Source organism: Mustela lutreola, chromosome 16 (assembly GCF_030435805.1).
Source record: "Mustela lutreola isolate mMusLut2 chromosome 16, mMusLut2.pri, whole genome shotgun sequence".
Classification (NCBI taxonomy): domain Eukaryota; kingdom Metazoa; phylum Chordata; class Mammalia; order Carnivora; family Mustelidae; genus Mustela; species Mustela lutreola.
Window position 1 is genome coordinate 11,946,180 of NC_081305.1, and position 16,972 is coordinate 11,963,151.

At 44.5% G+C, this 16,972-nt stretch overlaps 1 protein-coding gene across 2 annotated transcripts in view; it reads left to right on the top strand.

Moving 5' to 3' along the window:
• WDR59 (WD repeat domain 59) overlaps positions 1 to 16,972 on the top strand; it is a 102,000-nt gene that overhangs the window by 64,559 nt on the left and 20,469 nt on the right. Inside the window, exons 19-24 of one of the 2 annotated variants that reach the window (XM_059150845.1) lie at positions 2,969 to 3,025; positions 8,465 to 8,598; positions 9,958 to 10,039; positions 13,272 to 13,384; positions 14,812 to 14,962; positions 15,044 to 15,116. In XM_059150845.1, coding sequence (XP_059006828.1) covers positions 2,969 to 3,025; positions 8,465 to 8,598; positions 9,958 to 10,039; positions 13,272 to 13,384; positions 14,812 to 14,962; positions 15,044 to 15,116 — 610 coding nt within the window. The remainder of the gene's footprint in view (positions 1 to 2,968; positions 3,026 to 8,464; positions 8,599 to 9,957; positions 10,040 to 13,271; positions 13,385 to 14,811; positions 14,963 to 15,043; positions 15,117 to 16,972) is intronic. The other variant, XM_059150846.1, reaches the window with a different exon arrangement.

The window sequence follows — 16,972 nt, forward strand, 5'->3', positions numbered from 1 at the left end:
TGAGCCCATCCTTGTGTTCCTGGGTTCTTCAAGAACTCGTCATCCCTAATGTAGCTATTTAGCTGTCAGAAGCCTTTGGTGACGATAATGTAGAGAAGGTTGGCAGAGCGTAGGAATGCTAAGAACTCTCTCTGTGTTGTCAGACTGAGAGGCTGGTTTAAACTGGCTTTTAACTGACAATGATGTTTTAAACAGAGCTACCGCTGAGTTATTAACCAGCTCAGTCCTTAGGAATTCTTTGTTTCTGTCCCCAACTAATTGGGAAATGATGGATTGACTATAGATGGAATGTGTTTTTTAAAAAGTTGAGTTATTTTAAATAAAAACCCAATTTCCAGCTAGTGTCAGAGGTGCCTGCACTTTGATTGCAATGTATTGTCTGGCCTTGGTCCACACTGGTAGGTGGCCACCTCTGACTTGTCGAGTCTTAGAGTTTGTATGCGACTGAAATGGACAGCAGGAGCTGATTGAGGTGGACCAACCTTGGACAAGACCACTCTGTTGAATGGAGACAGTGATTATTGCCGTTCTGTAGGCCCCTTCACCTCTCTGGTGGAATTGTGCCCCTCTGGCTGTCCCTGACCTTACTGGAACACCTATATCTTCCCAAGTCCTTTACATTAAAAATTCTTAGGTTTTCTTCCCTCTAAGCAAGCTAGCAGGCATTTTATTGACTAACAGTCAAAACAAACTCATGGTTGGGTAAATGGGGGAATTTTCTTCAGCATCAAGGCCAGGCTGAGGAGGTCTTTTAGCCAAGAGCTAGGTCTGAATCCTCCTCTGAGTCATGTCATGTGTTACTCGTGCTTGGGTTTGGATTGGGAAAAGAGGTAGACTAGCATTTTGACTCTGACAGTGCAGAAAGGCCACGCCTTAGTCAAAATAACTCCCGTTCCATGGTGGGACCTCTCCTAATGCCAAAACATTTGTATAGCCTTATATTCATGTTTTTCATGGTCTGCCATAAACACCATAATTATAAAGAGGGACCAAAAGCACATAGATAGTTACCTTTTACCAGACAGGATCTGTTGGGGAGGAGGGGAAAGACTGTGATACTTCACTTTGGGATGACTCCCAGTATATAGCTTCTCCACAGGCTATGATAGTCCCTTAGGATGACCTAGTATAGTAAGTGATCTTGACGTTGTATTTCAGAGACTGACCATATAAAATACGGGTAGTCACTAATGGTAATTTTATATGAAACGTTTGTATTTCTGTGTGATATACATACAGAAAAGTTCACAGATCATAAGCATATAATTCAGTGAATTAACAGTCACAAGGGCAAAGAAATAGAACATCGTAAGAACCCTAGAAGCTCTGGGGGAGGGAAGCACATCTCAGTGGGTAACATATAGTAATTCGGTGAAATCCTATGAAATTACTGATACTTGACTGTTTTTAACCTCAGAAAGTTTCATGTGGTTCAACCTCATAAGCAGTTAAACGAGTGAGTCATTTTGTGATGAATCTGAAATTAAATTCATCTCTCCTTGAGCCTTGTTCATGTCCGTCCCATTACATGGGGCCAAAGGCGGGGACTGGGGGAGTGAGGGAAATGAAGTATGGCCGTGATATCTTACAGAGACGATCTTCCTTCCTTTTAGAGGTCGATATAGTTTTATCCCTCGAGGAGTATTTTTTTATCCTCAGGTATCTAGTTTGACATGTCAAATAATACCACTTTCATTACTTTTGTTCTCAAAATGATTCTAGATTACTACATTTCTTTGTGCTTAAGTCTTTATTTTCAGCCCCCGTTTTCCCCCTACATATCTTTATTCTCTTTCAGATCTCTACCCTTGAGATCATTAAATGAGTAAGAGTAAAGGAAAAAGAATATAACTGCATTAAAGTATAGCATGTAAAGTAAAGCATGAAGTAATTATAGAGTGTTTTGGAGATTATAAGAAGCTTTATGGACCCACTGGGGATTTTACTGTTTGTTTCTCTTGTTTTTATGTGTTTTTAACCTGCCCTACTTAGGTCATATTATTATATTCACCCAAATGTTCTCTGGATGGAATTCCAAGATTCATTCCTAAATATTAAAAAAATGGGAGAGACCTAAAAAAAAATCAACAACCAAAGCCAACTGTCAAATTTCACAGGAAGTTAGAAAGCCCAGAGAGATGCTAACATTCATCTGGTAACTGGACCAACTATTAATAGTTGATGAAATATTGTTTAGTCTTAGGGCAAATCAGAGGACCCAGAACTTGTGATAAACATTAGGCCTTGGCCTATAAACATTTCTAAAATTCTGCAACCTCCACCCATGCTTCAGTTTATGTCGCTAAAATAGAGCTAATGTAAATAACTGAGGCGGTCTTGAAGTTAATAGAATAATTTCTGATTTCCATCGGCAGTGCTTTTCCGCCCCAGTTTCGCACTCATGCCATTAGTGAGCGCCCTCGGGAGGGCAGCTCTTCAGCCTTGCTCCCTCTTTCTCTCCATTTCCCGTGTGTGCTTGCTCACCCATCACTCCGAAAATAGACCTGTGGCCCTGAGGTCAAGGCTCCCAGTTTCCCCTGTGCCCCCCAAACCACACACCAGAAACAGTTTCTACCTTTTTAGGAATGAGAATCTTTTCACACATACGTATGCTCTTGATGGAAAGGGGAGACCCTCCACCCATCTCTCGACTTGCCCTGGCATCCTCCCTAGAGAATCCCAAGCTTGAGCTCAGCCTCCTTATATCTTGAAATGCATTTTGAGCTGAAGAACGAGGACACTGAAGCTGGGTTCAGAGTGCGATGGGTCGGGAGGGCGGTGAGGGCGTTGAGATACTGCTGTGTTTAAGTTCGGATGGGTAGTCATACAAACCCAGTTTTGCAGTGTATTGTGGTACCTTTTAATCCATCAGATGTGTGGGAAGCTTTCATTTTATTCTATATTTTTCCCTTTTAATTTTCTTGGTGTTTTTCTTCCCTCCTCCTGGGTGTAACGTTTTCACGCACAGATGTCTCCTCGCTCTGCCCGGCGACGTTGGTCCATACAAGCAATTAACGACTTCCCGGTACTGTGCGCTGTGCAAATGCTCTCCTTGACTAATCCTGTCTGCCCAAAGGCCCAAGAATAAAATGCCACCTGCCTGGCTTTGAGGAACCTGAGAGACAGGCTGGCTGGTTTTCAGGACCAGCACAATAAATTTTTCGTTCCTGGGAGTCAGGCCCCAAGGACTTCCTCCTCGTTTTATCCAGTTTCCACTGGGCGAAGACTGAGACCGTTAAGGATCCTGAACGGGCTTCTTTGAAAACGAAGCCAGACACTGGGTTTCTTGCAAAGAACCCCAACTGTAAGCCTTTTGCTCACCTGATTTCATTTGGAGTATTTGTATCATTTCCTGGAGCTTTCAAAAGCCTACCTTTGGCATGGGGTGAAGCAGAGGAAGATAGAAGAGGCTTCCACCATTTTGTCTCTCTGTTTTTATCGTCTTGGTCTAGTTTAAAGAGGGAAGTGCTCACCTGCTTCATTGGCATGATGCATAAGCTAGTCTTTAATCCTTCGGGAACTTTCTGGAACAATTTTTTTTTCCCCTTACCAACAGTATTTTGCACTGCAATGAAACCTCTGCTGTGGACTTCCTCGCTTCCTTTTCTTTCTCTCTTCCTCATTCCCGTGGGCCATCCCCCCTCTTCTGTCTTCCTCTCCCAACCCCTTCATGTTTCACTAGTGCCAAGGTGGCCTCGGGCTGTGAAAGGCAGCCTTGCGCCTTTTGTGTAAATTTCATTCGGTGTAAAAAATTTGGTGGGGGAAGAGTCCTTATAGCCTTTTCATATCGAAACCAGTTGAAATCAGGAGCCCTGACTAGCACGTACCACTGCTGCTGACAGCTTGCAGGTGGAGCGGCCATCGTGGCCGCCATCCCTCCAAAAGCCTGTCCCAGCCAACCTGACTGCTGGATTTCCAGTGATTTCCAGAAGTCTCTCCTCCTGCTGCTATTGAAATAGGAGCTCACGTTGACTCACTGCCCACTCTGCTGATTATGCATTGTTGGTGGGGTTGCTGCGAAGCAGTTGGTGGCTTATTCTTGGGCTGTTTTACATTTAACCCATTTATTGGCATTGATGTTGCCTCCGATTGTAGCAGTAACACTGGTGGTACAGTCGCAAGCTGGCTATATTGGTTGTCATTCAGTGCTATTCGCACCAATGCCTCCCCCCGCCCCCACCTCTCCCAGTCCTTTCCTCCCTGTCCTCCTTCCTATGAGTCCATGAACGCCTTCTTGGTATGTTCAGAGGAGTATTCTGGTGCTCATCATGTGATAATTGTCTGTCTCGTTTTGTCTCTCTTCCTCAATCCCTGCTTATGAAATCTGTGGGGCAGGGGTGTTTTCTGGGATGGGGGCATTGAGAAGACCTAAGAGAAACGCGGGCCCGTTGCCTCCCAGAAGGACCGAGCCTACTGCCCAGGAAAGCGCCCCCGTCGAAGCCCGTCAGAGTGGGACTAGAGCCATGGGGGAGGTTTCGGGGGCTGTCAGGCCAGAGTGCCCTCCCCTCACCTGGAACGCTCAACCACACCTCAGCCTGGTGTGTCGCTGTTCTCTGCATGTTGTCACCTGACAGTGGCACAGATGAGGGATTCCTCCAATCACCAGCAAGATGTAAGGGAAGAAGAAGTCTTGGGGAAGTGTGGATGGAATATGAACCCTTTTTGCTGCAAGGAATTTACCTGTGCTCCTTTGGGAGCAGCAAGGACCTAAGGCTCTGACATCTGCTCAGAGACTGAGCATGTCTTTACGTACATAGGCAGACTGGCTATATCTGCGTCCCCAGGATACACGGTCACTAGCCTGGCATACTGGGTGACTCCCCTAGTCTGCAGGGGTGGCACTTCCTATTTAAAAACCACCAACCACTAAATAGAAAAAACGAGACTCTTTTTTATGGCCCCTTACAGATTTTTGATAACATTTTGCACTCGCTCCTTACTGGATTAGGTGAATGTGCAGTGTGGTCCCGTAATTGCTCTTATAGTTTGAGGCCTGGCGGCAGCTGTACTTAGACCCACCCAGTGCCAGCAGATGTCCTGTTACAGGCTCAGAGGCAACTGAGTGAGTTCCCACCACACATCACCTGCACATCAGAACGGATCAGGGGAACCAGCTAGAAGCCTGCCATCTCAAGAAGTTGCCAGGCAAGTCCCAGGAAATCCGGACTACGATTTCTATAGTTCAGTGAAGGGCGATCACAGAAGGTTGTCCAAGACCACTGTCGACGTTTTCATCAAGTACCTGTTGACTCACGCGGGTTTTTTTCCTCCCCATCTCTGTAACCAAGGACCCCAGATGGGCAGAGGGAAGAGTCCTAAGGCATCTCTTTGGACTCTGTTCTCTTCCCTCTGAACGTGCCTACCCCTCCCACTCCCAGAAAGGGGATGAAACAGAGTGAGGGTCTGAGCCTGGCCTGTAATATAGCATCTGGGGCTGAGCCCGGGGAGCCCCCATGTGAAGCCAGTAGCCATGGCCGCCTCTTGTCTCTGCTGGCCTGCGGCTCTGGCTCGGCTCAGGGTGCTCGGGGTACTTGGCAGAGAAGTGAAATGAGCAGTAACTGGAGGGCCTGGGGTGTCGGACAGGCCTCACTCCCATCAGACGTTCATCTCCTATGCAGAGATGGATGCATTTAAAGGTGGGCCAAACAGTTCACATAGTAACAAGTAGCTTAGTCTTAGGGCTTCTTTTTTTTCTTTATAATCCAAAATCATGCACTCAAGAGCAGGTTAATAAGGATGGGCTTAGCAGCCTGACAGCCCGTGTTCAAATTTCAGCTCTTAGGAGTGTGGCCTCAAGTAAGACTCACATCGTCATTTGTCAAAGGGAGCTGTGGTGATGGCCACACTCGCAGTGAGGGAACATCCCAGAGCGGGAGCTCATGTTGTTCATAATAACAGACACATCTGTAAAGCCTAAGTCAAACATATATGCTCTTGGGCTTGCGTCCAGGACATCCCTCATTTCCTGCGCAGAGGACCCTCTGTGGCCATTTGAAGGTGAGGCTGTGGGGAGATGGGACTGTTGCTCACGATCTTCCATGGTCTGTGTTACCCAGGTCCTTCTGCTCAAGTCCATTTGGCCTTCTGAAGTGATCACTTTCAGAAATAACACACGTCTGCTAGGAAAAACATTTTTAAATGAGCTAGTCTATAGGCGAAGGGACCACTTTTGGCACATGGGCCTTAATATTCTGTTTTCATTAAGTTTGCTTAAAAAGACAGGAAATTGTGGTGGTTTTCTGTGTGGCCTGAAAGGTAGCAGACCCCATCCCTCATGAGGCCTCCATTTATTTCCACGGAGAGTTATGTGGAGCTGTGGTGAAGTGGCCGGTTCTTCGGACGCCGCTCATTTTCTCTTATAAACAACGAGCCAGAGTGTCTGCCTGGAACAGTGTTTTAGACGCCTTCCACCCAGCACAGAAAACCAACGAGATGGATCATACTCCATTCCAGGTGGAATCTTTTTAGTGTCCATCTTTTCCTCTTGTTTCTTTCTTACTTTTTTAATCCAGTACCCTAAATCTCATTTGAGGTATTCAATTATGTGGGACCTATGGGTGTTGTTTCCTGGAATTTTTAAACTCCTGAAACCTGGATAAAAAAAGTTTGTGTACCTAACACCCTCCCTGTTTCAGTTCACCACACTGTGCTGTTCCTGTCACTGCCCAGTAGATGCCCACAAAAGTACCCTGCCTCCAGCCAGTCACGTCAAATGATCTCACGCACATGAGTGACATCTGTCTTGGGTCGGTTAACGCCATCTGGCTCCAGCCCGTTCTGACAGGCGGTTTACTCTTCAGCCCATTCTCCCTGTATTGCGTCCTTGTCAGGATATCTGTGGCTCCAAAGCTAGTATTTTTGTGAGTGGGTACATAATTCTTTAGAAACTAGCCCGCACAAATCGAGAATCAAAGGGCTGCTCGACGTAGTAGCTGAGGCTTCTCTTAGATTGATAGTAATGATGTGTATGAATCAAGATCACAGAAAAACTCAGTTGCTGCCAAAGATCAACTGGGTCAGAGTTCCAAATGGATAACGTAGCACATGTATTTACAAATTAAGATAAACAGTTTATATCCTCAGCCAACCTTTACCCACCACGATCCAAGTCCAGGTGTCCTGGATCTAGTCGGTTCCATAACACTTACGGAGCCCATAGGAAGCTACATGCATTGGGCATCTTTGGGGATTAGACCGGACATCGCTGGTCAGAAACGACTAAATACAGACCATGACTCATGAATGGAAGAGCAGTTGTATAAAAATCACTTGCAAAAAATCAATTATTTGTGAGTAACCTAAGAATGGTCTAATCTAAATTCCTGAAGGCTTATAATACTTTTATAATCATTACAGATTTTTTAATTGCACGTTTTCGGTCTGCACTCTCACCTTTCCACTGTGGCCTTATTAAACTTGCAAGATCAGAATGGAGCTCATCGTGAGGCATAGTTCTCAGCGAGCAAAGAGGATGACATGAGACTAAGTTCATAGCAAATAAGGAGCTCGCCCAGGGTCACACTGAACCAGCACAGGTGGTAATAAGACCCACACACCTTGGTTTTCTGACTCCTGATTGCAGACCCCTTCCCTAGCCACTTTGTTAATAAGTATGTCACCTCCCCCCTGAGTTGAGTCACTTTGGTGGGCTCCCTTTTAACTTCCAGCAATAAAATAAAGTAAAATATTGTTTCCTCAGCTGCTTGTCATTTTGAGGATACCAGATGGGGCTATCCTGATAATGCCCCCTTTCCAGGACATCTCTCATTTCCCACACACAGGGCTCCTTTGTAGGGGGTGCCCTGGGGAAATAGGCCAGTTGCTTATGGTCTTCCATGTCCATTACCCAGGTACCTCCGCTCAAGTATTTTTGACATTCTAAAACGATCCCTTTTAGAAGTAATTCAAGTCTGCCAGGAAAAACCGGGTAATTCTCCTTGAGCTGCTCTGTTTCTCGGTCTGCCTGCCACAGATTAAGGTTTGCAGAGCCCACACTGCTGAATTAAATTTTCCACAAACCCTATTAAAGCCGTCTGAGAAGAAAAAAAAGACTTTGATTAGTTTCAAGCAAGAACTTTGACCCTAAGGCTAATCCCAACCTTAAAAGTTGCTCTTCTTCCACAATTTTGTGGTCTTTACTAACTTATTTACCTGCTGTTCGTTCTTTTTCTTTTCTTTTCTTTTCTTTTTTTAAATTCTAGATCCAAGGTATCTATTTTTGGGCACCTGCACAATGTATGTAGCCCTGCACTAGGTGCATATTTTCCTGTTAGGATTTTGGAACCAACAACTCAATGCCCTCTGCCATCCTTTTATTTCCTACAGATGCTGATTCATGTAATTGTGGGCATGATGTAATGCAAAGTCTCTGCAAATAACCAATGACCCAACTCTGATGTGCTCTGCAACTGTAGATTTCCATTCATCAGAGTCCCCATTAGTTATATCTCGTCATCTCCCCCAGAAATCCAGGAGGTGGAAAAGCAAGCGTGAGGGGTCAGACTCTGGCAATCGACCGATCAAGGCTGCCGGGAAAGTTATCATCCAGGACACTGCATGCCTTCTTCCAGTTCACAAATCACTGGGGGAACTGTACATGTAAGTCTGCCGTGCTTATCGCACATCATAGTCTACGTGGCTTCCTTTCTATTTTTCTTGAAGTTTTGGAAACCTTTCGGGGCGCTTGGGTGGCTCAGTCAGTTAGGCGATCGGCTCTTGATTTCTGTTCAGGTTGTGATTTCAGGGTTGTGAGTTCAAGCCTTGTGTCAGGCTCCGTGCTGGACATGGAGCCTCCCTGAGATTTTCTGTCTCCCTCTCCCCGCCCCTGCCTTCCCGCACCCCACCACGCACACTCTCTGTGTCTCTCTCTTTCTCTTAAATTAAAAAAAAAAAAAAAAAAAAGGTAAGGGTTGGAAACTTTTCTTCAGAAGTTTTAGGAGTAGACCAGTATATGAGCTTTCTATTGCTACATAACAAGGTACCACAAACTTAGCAACTTAAATTAACATATATTTGCTGTCTCAGGTTTCCATGGGTCAGGGTCCAGGCATGGCTTTAGCTGGGTCCTTGCCTATGTCTCACCAGACTGAAACTGTAGAGGTGGCCATGTAGTGGCCTTATCTAAAGCTTACAGTCCTCTTCCAAGCTCATTCAGGTTGTTACTGGAATTTACTTCCTTGAAGAACTCGGTGATTTTCGTCTTCGAGACCAGTAGGAGTTTCTCTCTGATGCTTCACTTTCTTTCTAAGGTCTCATCTGATTAGGTCTGGCCCACCTAAAATAATCTCTCGACACATTCAGAGTGGACGGATTAATAATCTAATCTTGGGTGTGATAGCCCATCAATATTCACTGGTATCACCCGTAATTAAAGGAAGGGGATTATATTAGATGTGTGGTGGGGGGAGGCACAGAAATCTTGCGAACAGCCTCAGAATTCTGCTTTCCATACCGATATGTAAAACAGTTAAAAGCAGAGCCACTTTGGTTGAAGGGAGTTGGGAGGCCAGTGCCAGGCGCATAGAGGCTGCCCCGTGGTCACCCTTGTTCTTGAACTGAACACATAACAGAAAGTGTTTATTTTGTAATATGTACACAGCACTCCACTCTTTGTGTTAGAAACCACAGTGTTGCACATATTTAAATTCCTTTTTATTCAACCCTTAAGTGTGGGGAAATCCACAGAAAAGCTCGTTGCTAAATTATCGTTCGGGGCTGGCTTCCCGTCCTGACTTTAGAGAGGTGAACAATTTCATCTTCCCCAGGCGCGAACCTGCAGCCTGGACTGTAGGTAAGCTTTTTCTCCATTATGTGACTTGAAGGGTGAAGCTTAAGGCTAAAGGAGACAAAACGTTTTGGGTGACAATGAAAGGGACAACTTTTAGTTTGTTAAATCAGGGGTCACTGATTTAGGAGGTGAGACCAGAAAGAAACTTTTAAATTCTTTTTACATTTCAGATTAAATGTGAATGATATTCAAGAAACATGCCAGAAGAATGCCACTTCTGCCTTGCTTGTTGGAAGGAAGGACCTTGTCCAGGTTTGCACATCCCTTCTCATGCCCATCTGGAGTTCTCTTTTTGAGCTGATCATTTTCACTTCATAATTTTGGTTTAGTGACCTTTCAAGGAGTGCTTCCTATTTTGCAATTTCTCTACCATATTCTTTGCCCAACTACAGGGCTGGAGTAGCTTTCTATCTAAATCCTTTGGGTTTTCTCTCTTTCTTAAAAAAATTTTTATTTAGGGCGCCTGGGTGGCTCAGTGGGTTAAGCCGCTGCCTTCGGCTCGGGTCATGATCTCAGGGTCCTGGGATCGAGTCCCGCATCGGGCTCTCTGCTCAGCAGGGAGCCTGCTTCCCCCTCTCTCTCTCTGCCTGCTTCTCTATCTACTTGTGATTTCTCTCTGTCAAATAAATAAATAAAATCTTAAAAAAAAAAAAATGTTTAAAAAAAAAAAATTTTTTTATTTAAGTAATCTTACCCCCAGTATGGGGCTTGAACTCATGACCCCGAGATTAAGAGTTGCATGCTCTTCCAACTGAGCCAGCCAAGCACCCCACTCTGGGTCTTTTTCTTATTAGAGCTTAGTTGAGAAGATCCTAAAGCACATTCTGATAATTTTTTTATTACATTTCTCATTTACTCTGGTACCATGGTGATTATTATACACGTAAATGTGGGTATCTGTGCCTGTGCCATTTGCACTGTCAATTCTGTTTTGCTGGGGTTTTCATGCTTTTAAAGATGCTTTGTTTCAGGGGTGCCTGGGTGGTACAGTCAGTTGGGCATCTAACTTTTGGTTTCGGCTCAGGTTGTGATCTCAGGGTCATGAGATCAAGCCCCCTTTTGGGCTCTGAGTTCAACTTGGAATCTGCTTCAGATTTTCTTCCTCCTCTTCCTCTGCCTCTCCTGCTGGTGCTTTCTCTCTCTCTATTTCTCAAATCAATCAATTTTTTTTTTAAATGTTTTATTTCAAGGAGGGGCCTGGCTGACTCAGTCAGTAGAGCATATGACTCTTGACCGTGGGGTTGTTAAGTTTAATCCTCATGTTGGGTGTAAAGATTATTTAAAAATAAAATCTTTAAGGGGCTCCTGGCCAGCTCAGTCGGTTAAGCATCCAACTTTTGATCTCAGTTCAGGTCTTAATCTCTGAGTCATGATTTTAAGCCCCACGTTGGGCTCCATGCTGGGTGTGAAGCCTACTTTAAAAAAAAAAATGTTTTGTGATCCTGGGCAACACTTAATCTTTCTGAACCTCAGTTTCCTCGAATATGAAATAGTCCTGATTCTAGTACCAGTGAGGAAGAAATAAGGTCATATATGTGAAACTCCCCTATCTGTATCTGCTAGATGGCAAATAGCCCACGTATGGGAGAGTCGCCACTCTGTTCCTGTAATCATCGTGGTCATTAGTGGCATGGTACTTGTAAAGGGACAGAAGTGGCATCGGTGCAAATGCTTGAAGAATATTTTCTGGGGCGCCTGGGTGGCTCAGTGGGTTAAGCTGCTGCCTTCGGCTCAGGTCATGATCTCAGGGTCCTGGGATTGAGGCCCGCATCGGGCTCTCTGCTCAGCAGGGAGCCTGCTTCCCTCTCTCTCTCTCTGCCTGCCTCTCCATCTACTTGTGATTTCTCTCTGTCAAATGAATAAATAAAATCTTTAAAAAAAAAAAGAATATTTTCTGGTTCTTTTTTATGCATATGTTGATGATGATGTGTCTACTGTAATGTAAAATGTTGTAGAAATAAACCCAAGTGTCCACTATTCCTATTAGAGCCATTTTAAAAATGTGTATTAAAAGTGAGGACGTAAGGGGGCGCCTGGTGGCTTGATGGGTTAAGCTTCCGACTCTTGGTTCTGGTTTAGGTCATGATCTCAGGGTTGTGAGGTTGAGCCCTGTGCCAGGCTCCACGCTCAGCGGTGCATGTTGGGCGGGGATGTCTGCTTGAGATTCTCTCTCCTTCTCCTCTGCCCCTCCCGTGTTCTGTCTCTCTCTCAAACGAAAGAAATCTCTCTCTCTCTCTCTCTCTCTTTTTTTAAGATTTTATTTTTATTTATTTGACAGAGATCACAAGTAGGCAGAGAGTCAGGCAGAGAGAGAGGGGGAAGCAGGCTCCCCCGCTGAGCAGAGAGCCCGATGCAGGGCTCGATCCCAGGACCCTGGGATCATGACCTGAGCCGAAGGCAGAGGCTTTAACCCACTGAGCCACCCAGGTGCCCCTCTCTCTCTTTTTCTAATCCGAGGAAGTAACATCCCTAAATTGTCAGGGTAGTAAACATCCTCTCCCATCCCAGAAAGACATTAACTTCTCCCAGCAACCATTCAGGCAGGTCACTGGTTAGAGAGATGAAAAGAAACCTTGTGATTCTTGTCTTAATCGATACTTGCGTGTTTGAGTATATTAGTGCCACCTAATTTAATAGGTTTTTACTGTGTATTTGAGGTGTTTCTCTACCCATTTTTCAGAATTTTTGTTTGTTCTTTTTTCTTATATTATTGACTCCTTGATTAAACTCTGTATTTTCTTCCTTTCAAGTTTCTCACAGAGTCTAGTCTAGTGTTTTTCAGTTAGTGGGCATGCAATGATGTATTGCCACTAAGAAAGATTTCCCAGTAGTACTCCATTTTTAAAAGTGTGGAGGGAAGGAGCCTCTGTTGACGGCGTGATGTATTTAATATAGTGTGTGCTAAATCTTGGATTTAATAGATACCTAATGGATATTAGTTTCTGCTTGATGACCCCAAGCCCCGTGAGAGTTCAGGTTTGAAGATATTCCTCAGATTCGATGTCAACAAAAAGAAAGTCAAGTCTATTTTGTCCTGGCCTATTTTTCTTTAGCTTTAAGAGTATGCTGAAACTTCTGTGATGAAAGTGACAAAGTTTCCCATTACTGGGGCAAAGGACAGATCTGAAATGTGATAAGGAATGCTTTTATCCCCACCTTTCCCTGCCTGTTCACTAATGAAGCAACAAACGAAGTCATTTGAGACAACCCATTGAGATTAACATGTGGTGTCATTTCTTTGATGTTTGCTTAATAAAAGTTTTTAAGACTAGGGTTTCTTGAGCATTACAGTCCCCAGAGAATCTTGTTAAAATGCATATTTTGCTTCAGTGTGTCTGGAAGGGGCCCTGATATTCCCAGTTTGTGTTGCCCTCAGAGCAGCAAGGCTGTAGGCTGTGTGTGGAGGAGAGGTAGGGTTCTTTCATGCTTCCTGGTCCTGTCCTCACCAGTCTGACTTCGAGTGTTTGTCTTCGATCTGTTCCAGGTTTGGTCGCTGGCTACAGTCGCTACGGATCTTTGCCTTGGTCCCAAGTCTGACCCAGATTTGGAAACACCCTGGGCTCGACATCCATTTGGGCGACAGCTGCTGGAGTCTCTGTAGGTTTTGAGAGCTAAAAGTGAGGAAAACAAGTGATGTAAATTTTAGGTCTGTAAACCTTTCCAGTGTTTTCATCGAGGAAGTCTGAGAAATGGGAAAATATGAGCTCTTTCCCATTAGTGCTTTAGTAATTTCTGTGCAGAACTGAATTCTTATAGCAGAAGGAAGTATACAGTATTTTTTATTTACAACAAGGATTTGAGTTTCATGTGTCCTTTAGAGATTTATGCCTTAGCCCATAAGTCACACTAGTCTGAAACACAGGAGAATGAGCTCTTGAAATGGTAAATTTCTGGGGTGCTATAGAGTTTTGGCCCCAAGAGCAGATTCTCTAACTCTATGTTGACTTACATGTTTCCTAAGGGCGATGATGTTTTCACTCTACTTGGCAGTCTATGAAGGTTAGATTTATTGCTCTGAAATGTGGCAGGCTGGAAATACAATGTGAAAATGGTTTGCCACCAGGTCCAACCACTTGAACCTTCATAACTGTGAGGCTCAGAGCCTGACAGAGAGACAGAGAAGCTCTGATGCCCTCAGGTGGAGAATTGCTGGACTTACTTGTTGAGGCTGGACCTGGGCCCTGTGCTGAAGCTTCAGTCGCCTCATGGTGATGCAGGGATGATAATGGTTCTAGCCACATCACATAAGGCTCAAATATGATGGTGTGAAAACACTTTTAAGAAACACCATGCATTGGGGTGCCTGAGTGGCTTAGTTGGTTGGGCATCTGCCTGCTGCTCTACCTGCTTGTGCTCCCCTCTCTCTCTGTCAGATAAATGAAATCTTTAAAAAAAATTAAAAAAATGTAAAAACCCACCATACATTGCTTGGCAGGAAAGTATCAGTATCATTCTATCACAGAGGCCATGTTGCTCTGATCCCTGTCTCACATCCTAGCGTAGTGGTCCTAAAAGGGGCAACGAGGATGTGGGTAAAAGGTAAAAAATCCCTTGTTATTCATATGTAATAGCTCATATTCATAATTCCACCTTCGTGTCTTTTGTCAACTCTCCACACCATGGTGATGGTACAGTGTTCTGAGCACCTTTATGTAGCATTAGGTTATGAGTGAAGACTGGGAGACCGAGCACATGCATGGCCCCATTCAGATGCTAGTTTAGTCCTCTTAGTTCTTGGAGAGGCTACACTCGAGTCTGAGCCGTGCCTGGACGCCAACTAGAATCTTTCACTTGGGTTATCCAGCTTATTTGTAGTACTTGGATACATTCTTTTCCAAAACAAATTTAGCCAGACTCAAAGTACAAGCTGCTGGATCTGTAGAAAGCCCTGGATCCTGACGATTTTGTGAGGCAGAATTAAGAATCCTCCCTTCTACCCTCGGTCCGCAGCCCACCACAACGGTGACGGTTATCCTTCCTCTGTCTCTTCTCTTGACTTTTTCTCCTCTTATCTCTTCCGCCAGGTTGGCTCACTACTGCCGACTCCGGGACGTCCAGACATTGGCCATGCTCTGCAGCGTGTTCGAAGCCCAGTCTCGGCCTCAGGGAATACCAAACCCCTTCGGACCCTTTCCCGGCCGGTCGTCTAACCTTGTGGTGTCCCACAGCCGATACGTAAGCCTGCGGCCTCGTGCGTGATGTCCGACCGCTCCTAAAGGGAAGCCTGTTCTGACGCCGCTTCTGTTTGTCCTGCAGCCCAGCTTCACGTCCTCGGGCTCCTGCTCAAGCATGTCAGACCCAGGGCTCAACACCGGTGGCTGGAACATAGGTTGGTATGGCGCTGCCTTGGGCACGCTGATTTCTGGCGCCCTGAACACTGTGTGTGAATTGTTACTGTGTCAGCTTCGGTTGGTAAATGCACTCTGTGTTTTCCTTGTTCCTCATTTCTCTTCCAATTTAATGTGATGGGGATGCTGACGTTAGCAAGGCCTGGACTTGAACCGGCCAGTTTCTGGGATGTCTTTGTGCCCGACTGGGTGGCTTTTCAACTTGTAACCTTGAAAGACTGGCAGTGGGACTGCAGTGTTCACCCGGTAAACCCGACCCTCATCCTTCCTCCCTCATGTGCACCCCTCCCCCGCCCCACCCAGATGGGGTAGGGCCATTTGTTAGCTGTCTCTTCCCACGTGCCACCTTTCAAGGTAGAGAAATAAAGATGAGCCTGATTCCAGCTGGCCATAAAGGTCTATTTAACAAGTGTATTTGTGGCTTCTGGATTTTTGAAATTTTTTAAAAATCATCTTAATTTTCTTTTCTTCCTTCCTTTTTTTTTTTTTTTCTTACTCAGAATTTATTCTTCTCTTATGTAGAACTTGCATGAGCTTAGTGATTTAGTTTCCTAGTCTATAGAAGAGAAGCCACAGATACAGAGACTTGGAAATAAAAGGTGGAGCCCGTTAGAGGCAGGGCAAGCGAAGAAGACATAGTTACAGTAATTTGATAAGAAGAGATAAAAAGTATTAAGAAAAAAAAGACCCAAACAAAAATCAGCAGTTTGTGCTCAGTAAGTACAGTGTCAAATAATTTCCTGAGAGAATATCACTGTCTTGCCAATCTGGGCCATGCAGAAAAACATTTTACCAGTACTCTTTGCACAAGAAGTCAGGAAAATTCATTTTATTTAAAATAGTTTTAAAACTATGAAACTTAGGACATCTGAGTGGCTCAGTGGGCTAAGCCTCTGCCTTCGGCTCAGGTCATGATCTCAGGGTCCTGGGATCGAGCCCCGCATCGGGCTCTCTGCTCAGCAGGGAGCCTGCTTCCTCCTCTCTCTCTCTGCCTGCCTCTCTGCCTACTTGTGATCTCCCTCTGTCAAATAAATAAATAAAATCTTTTAAAAAAAGCTATGAAACTTTAAAATGTTTTGCAATTTTAAAATGTTTCAACAAAGTGAAGTTTCTCTTTCCTGGAAAACCCATTCAGGGAGGTGAGGCAGGGAAGACAGAAACCTTGTTCCTTTGATTTTCTTGATGATAAAAGTAATTACATGGGGGCACCTCCGTGGCCCAGTCGGCTGAGTGTCCAACTCTTGGTTTCAGCTCAGGTCATGATATCAAGGATGTGAGTTTGCTAGAGATTCTCTCCCTCTGTCTGCCCCTCTCCCCTGCATGTGCACATAGACACACATGTTTTCTCTCTCTCTCTCAAATAAGTAAATACATCTTTAAAAAAAATAATACATGCCCACTATTAAAGAAGTTTTAAAGATGAAAATAATCATCACTGAACCTTCACCTAGAAATATTGTCTATTAACATTCCAAAACACTTTTCCCAATTTGCGTGTGTGTGTGTTTGTGTGTGTGTGTGTGTGTGTGTGTGTGTGTGAAGGGTCATTCTATATATATATGATTTTGTGTTCTGTTTTTAATTTTATCATGAGAATTTTCTCACATCATTTAAAAAGTCTTTATCAATAATGACTGCTTTATCTAATATCCTATATCACTGTACCATAACCTGCTGCTTAATTGTTGTGTGTACTTCGTTCTTAGGTTACCTTAACAGTAAATATGTAAATAAAAAGGCAAGGCTATGGAAGAGCCTTAGGTACATTTCTCAGCATCTTCCCCTTAGCTTATTTTTCTTCTGGCAGCTAACTTGAGCACACTCTGCATTATGAGAG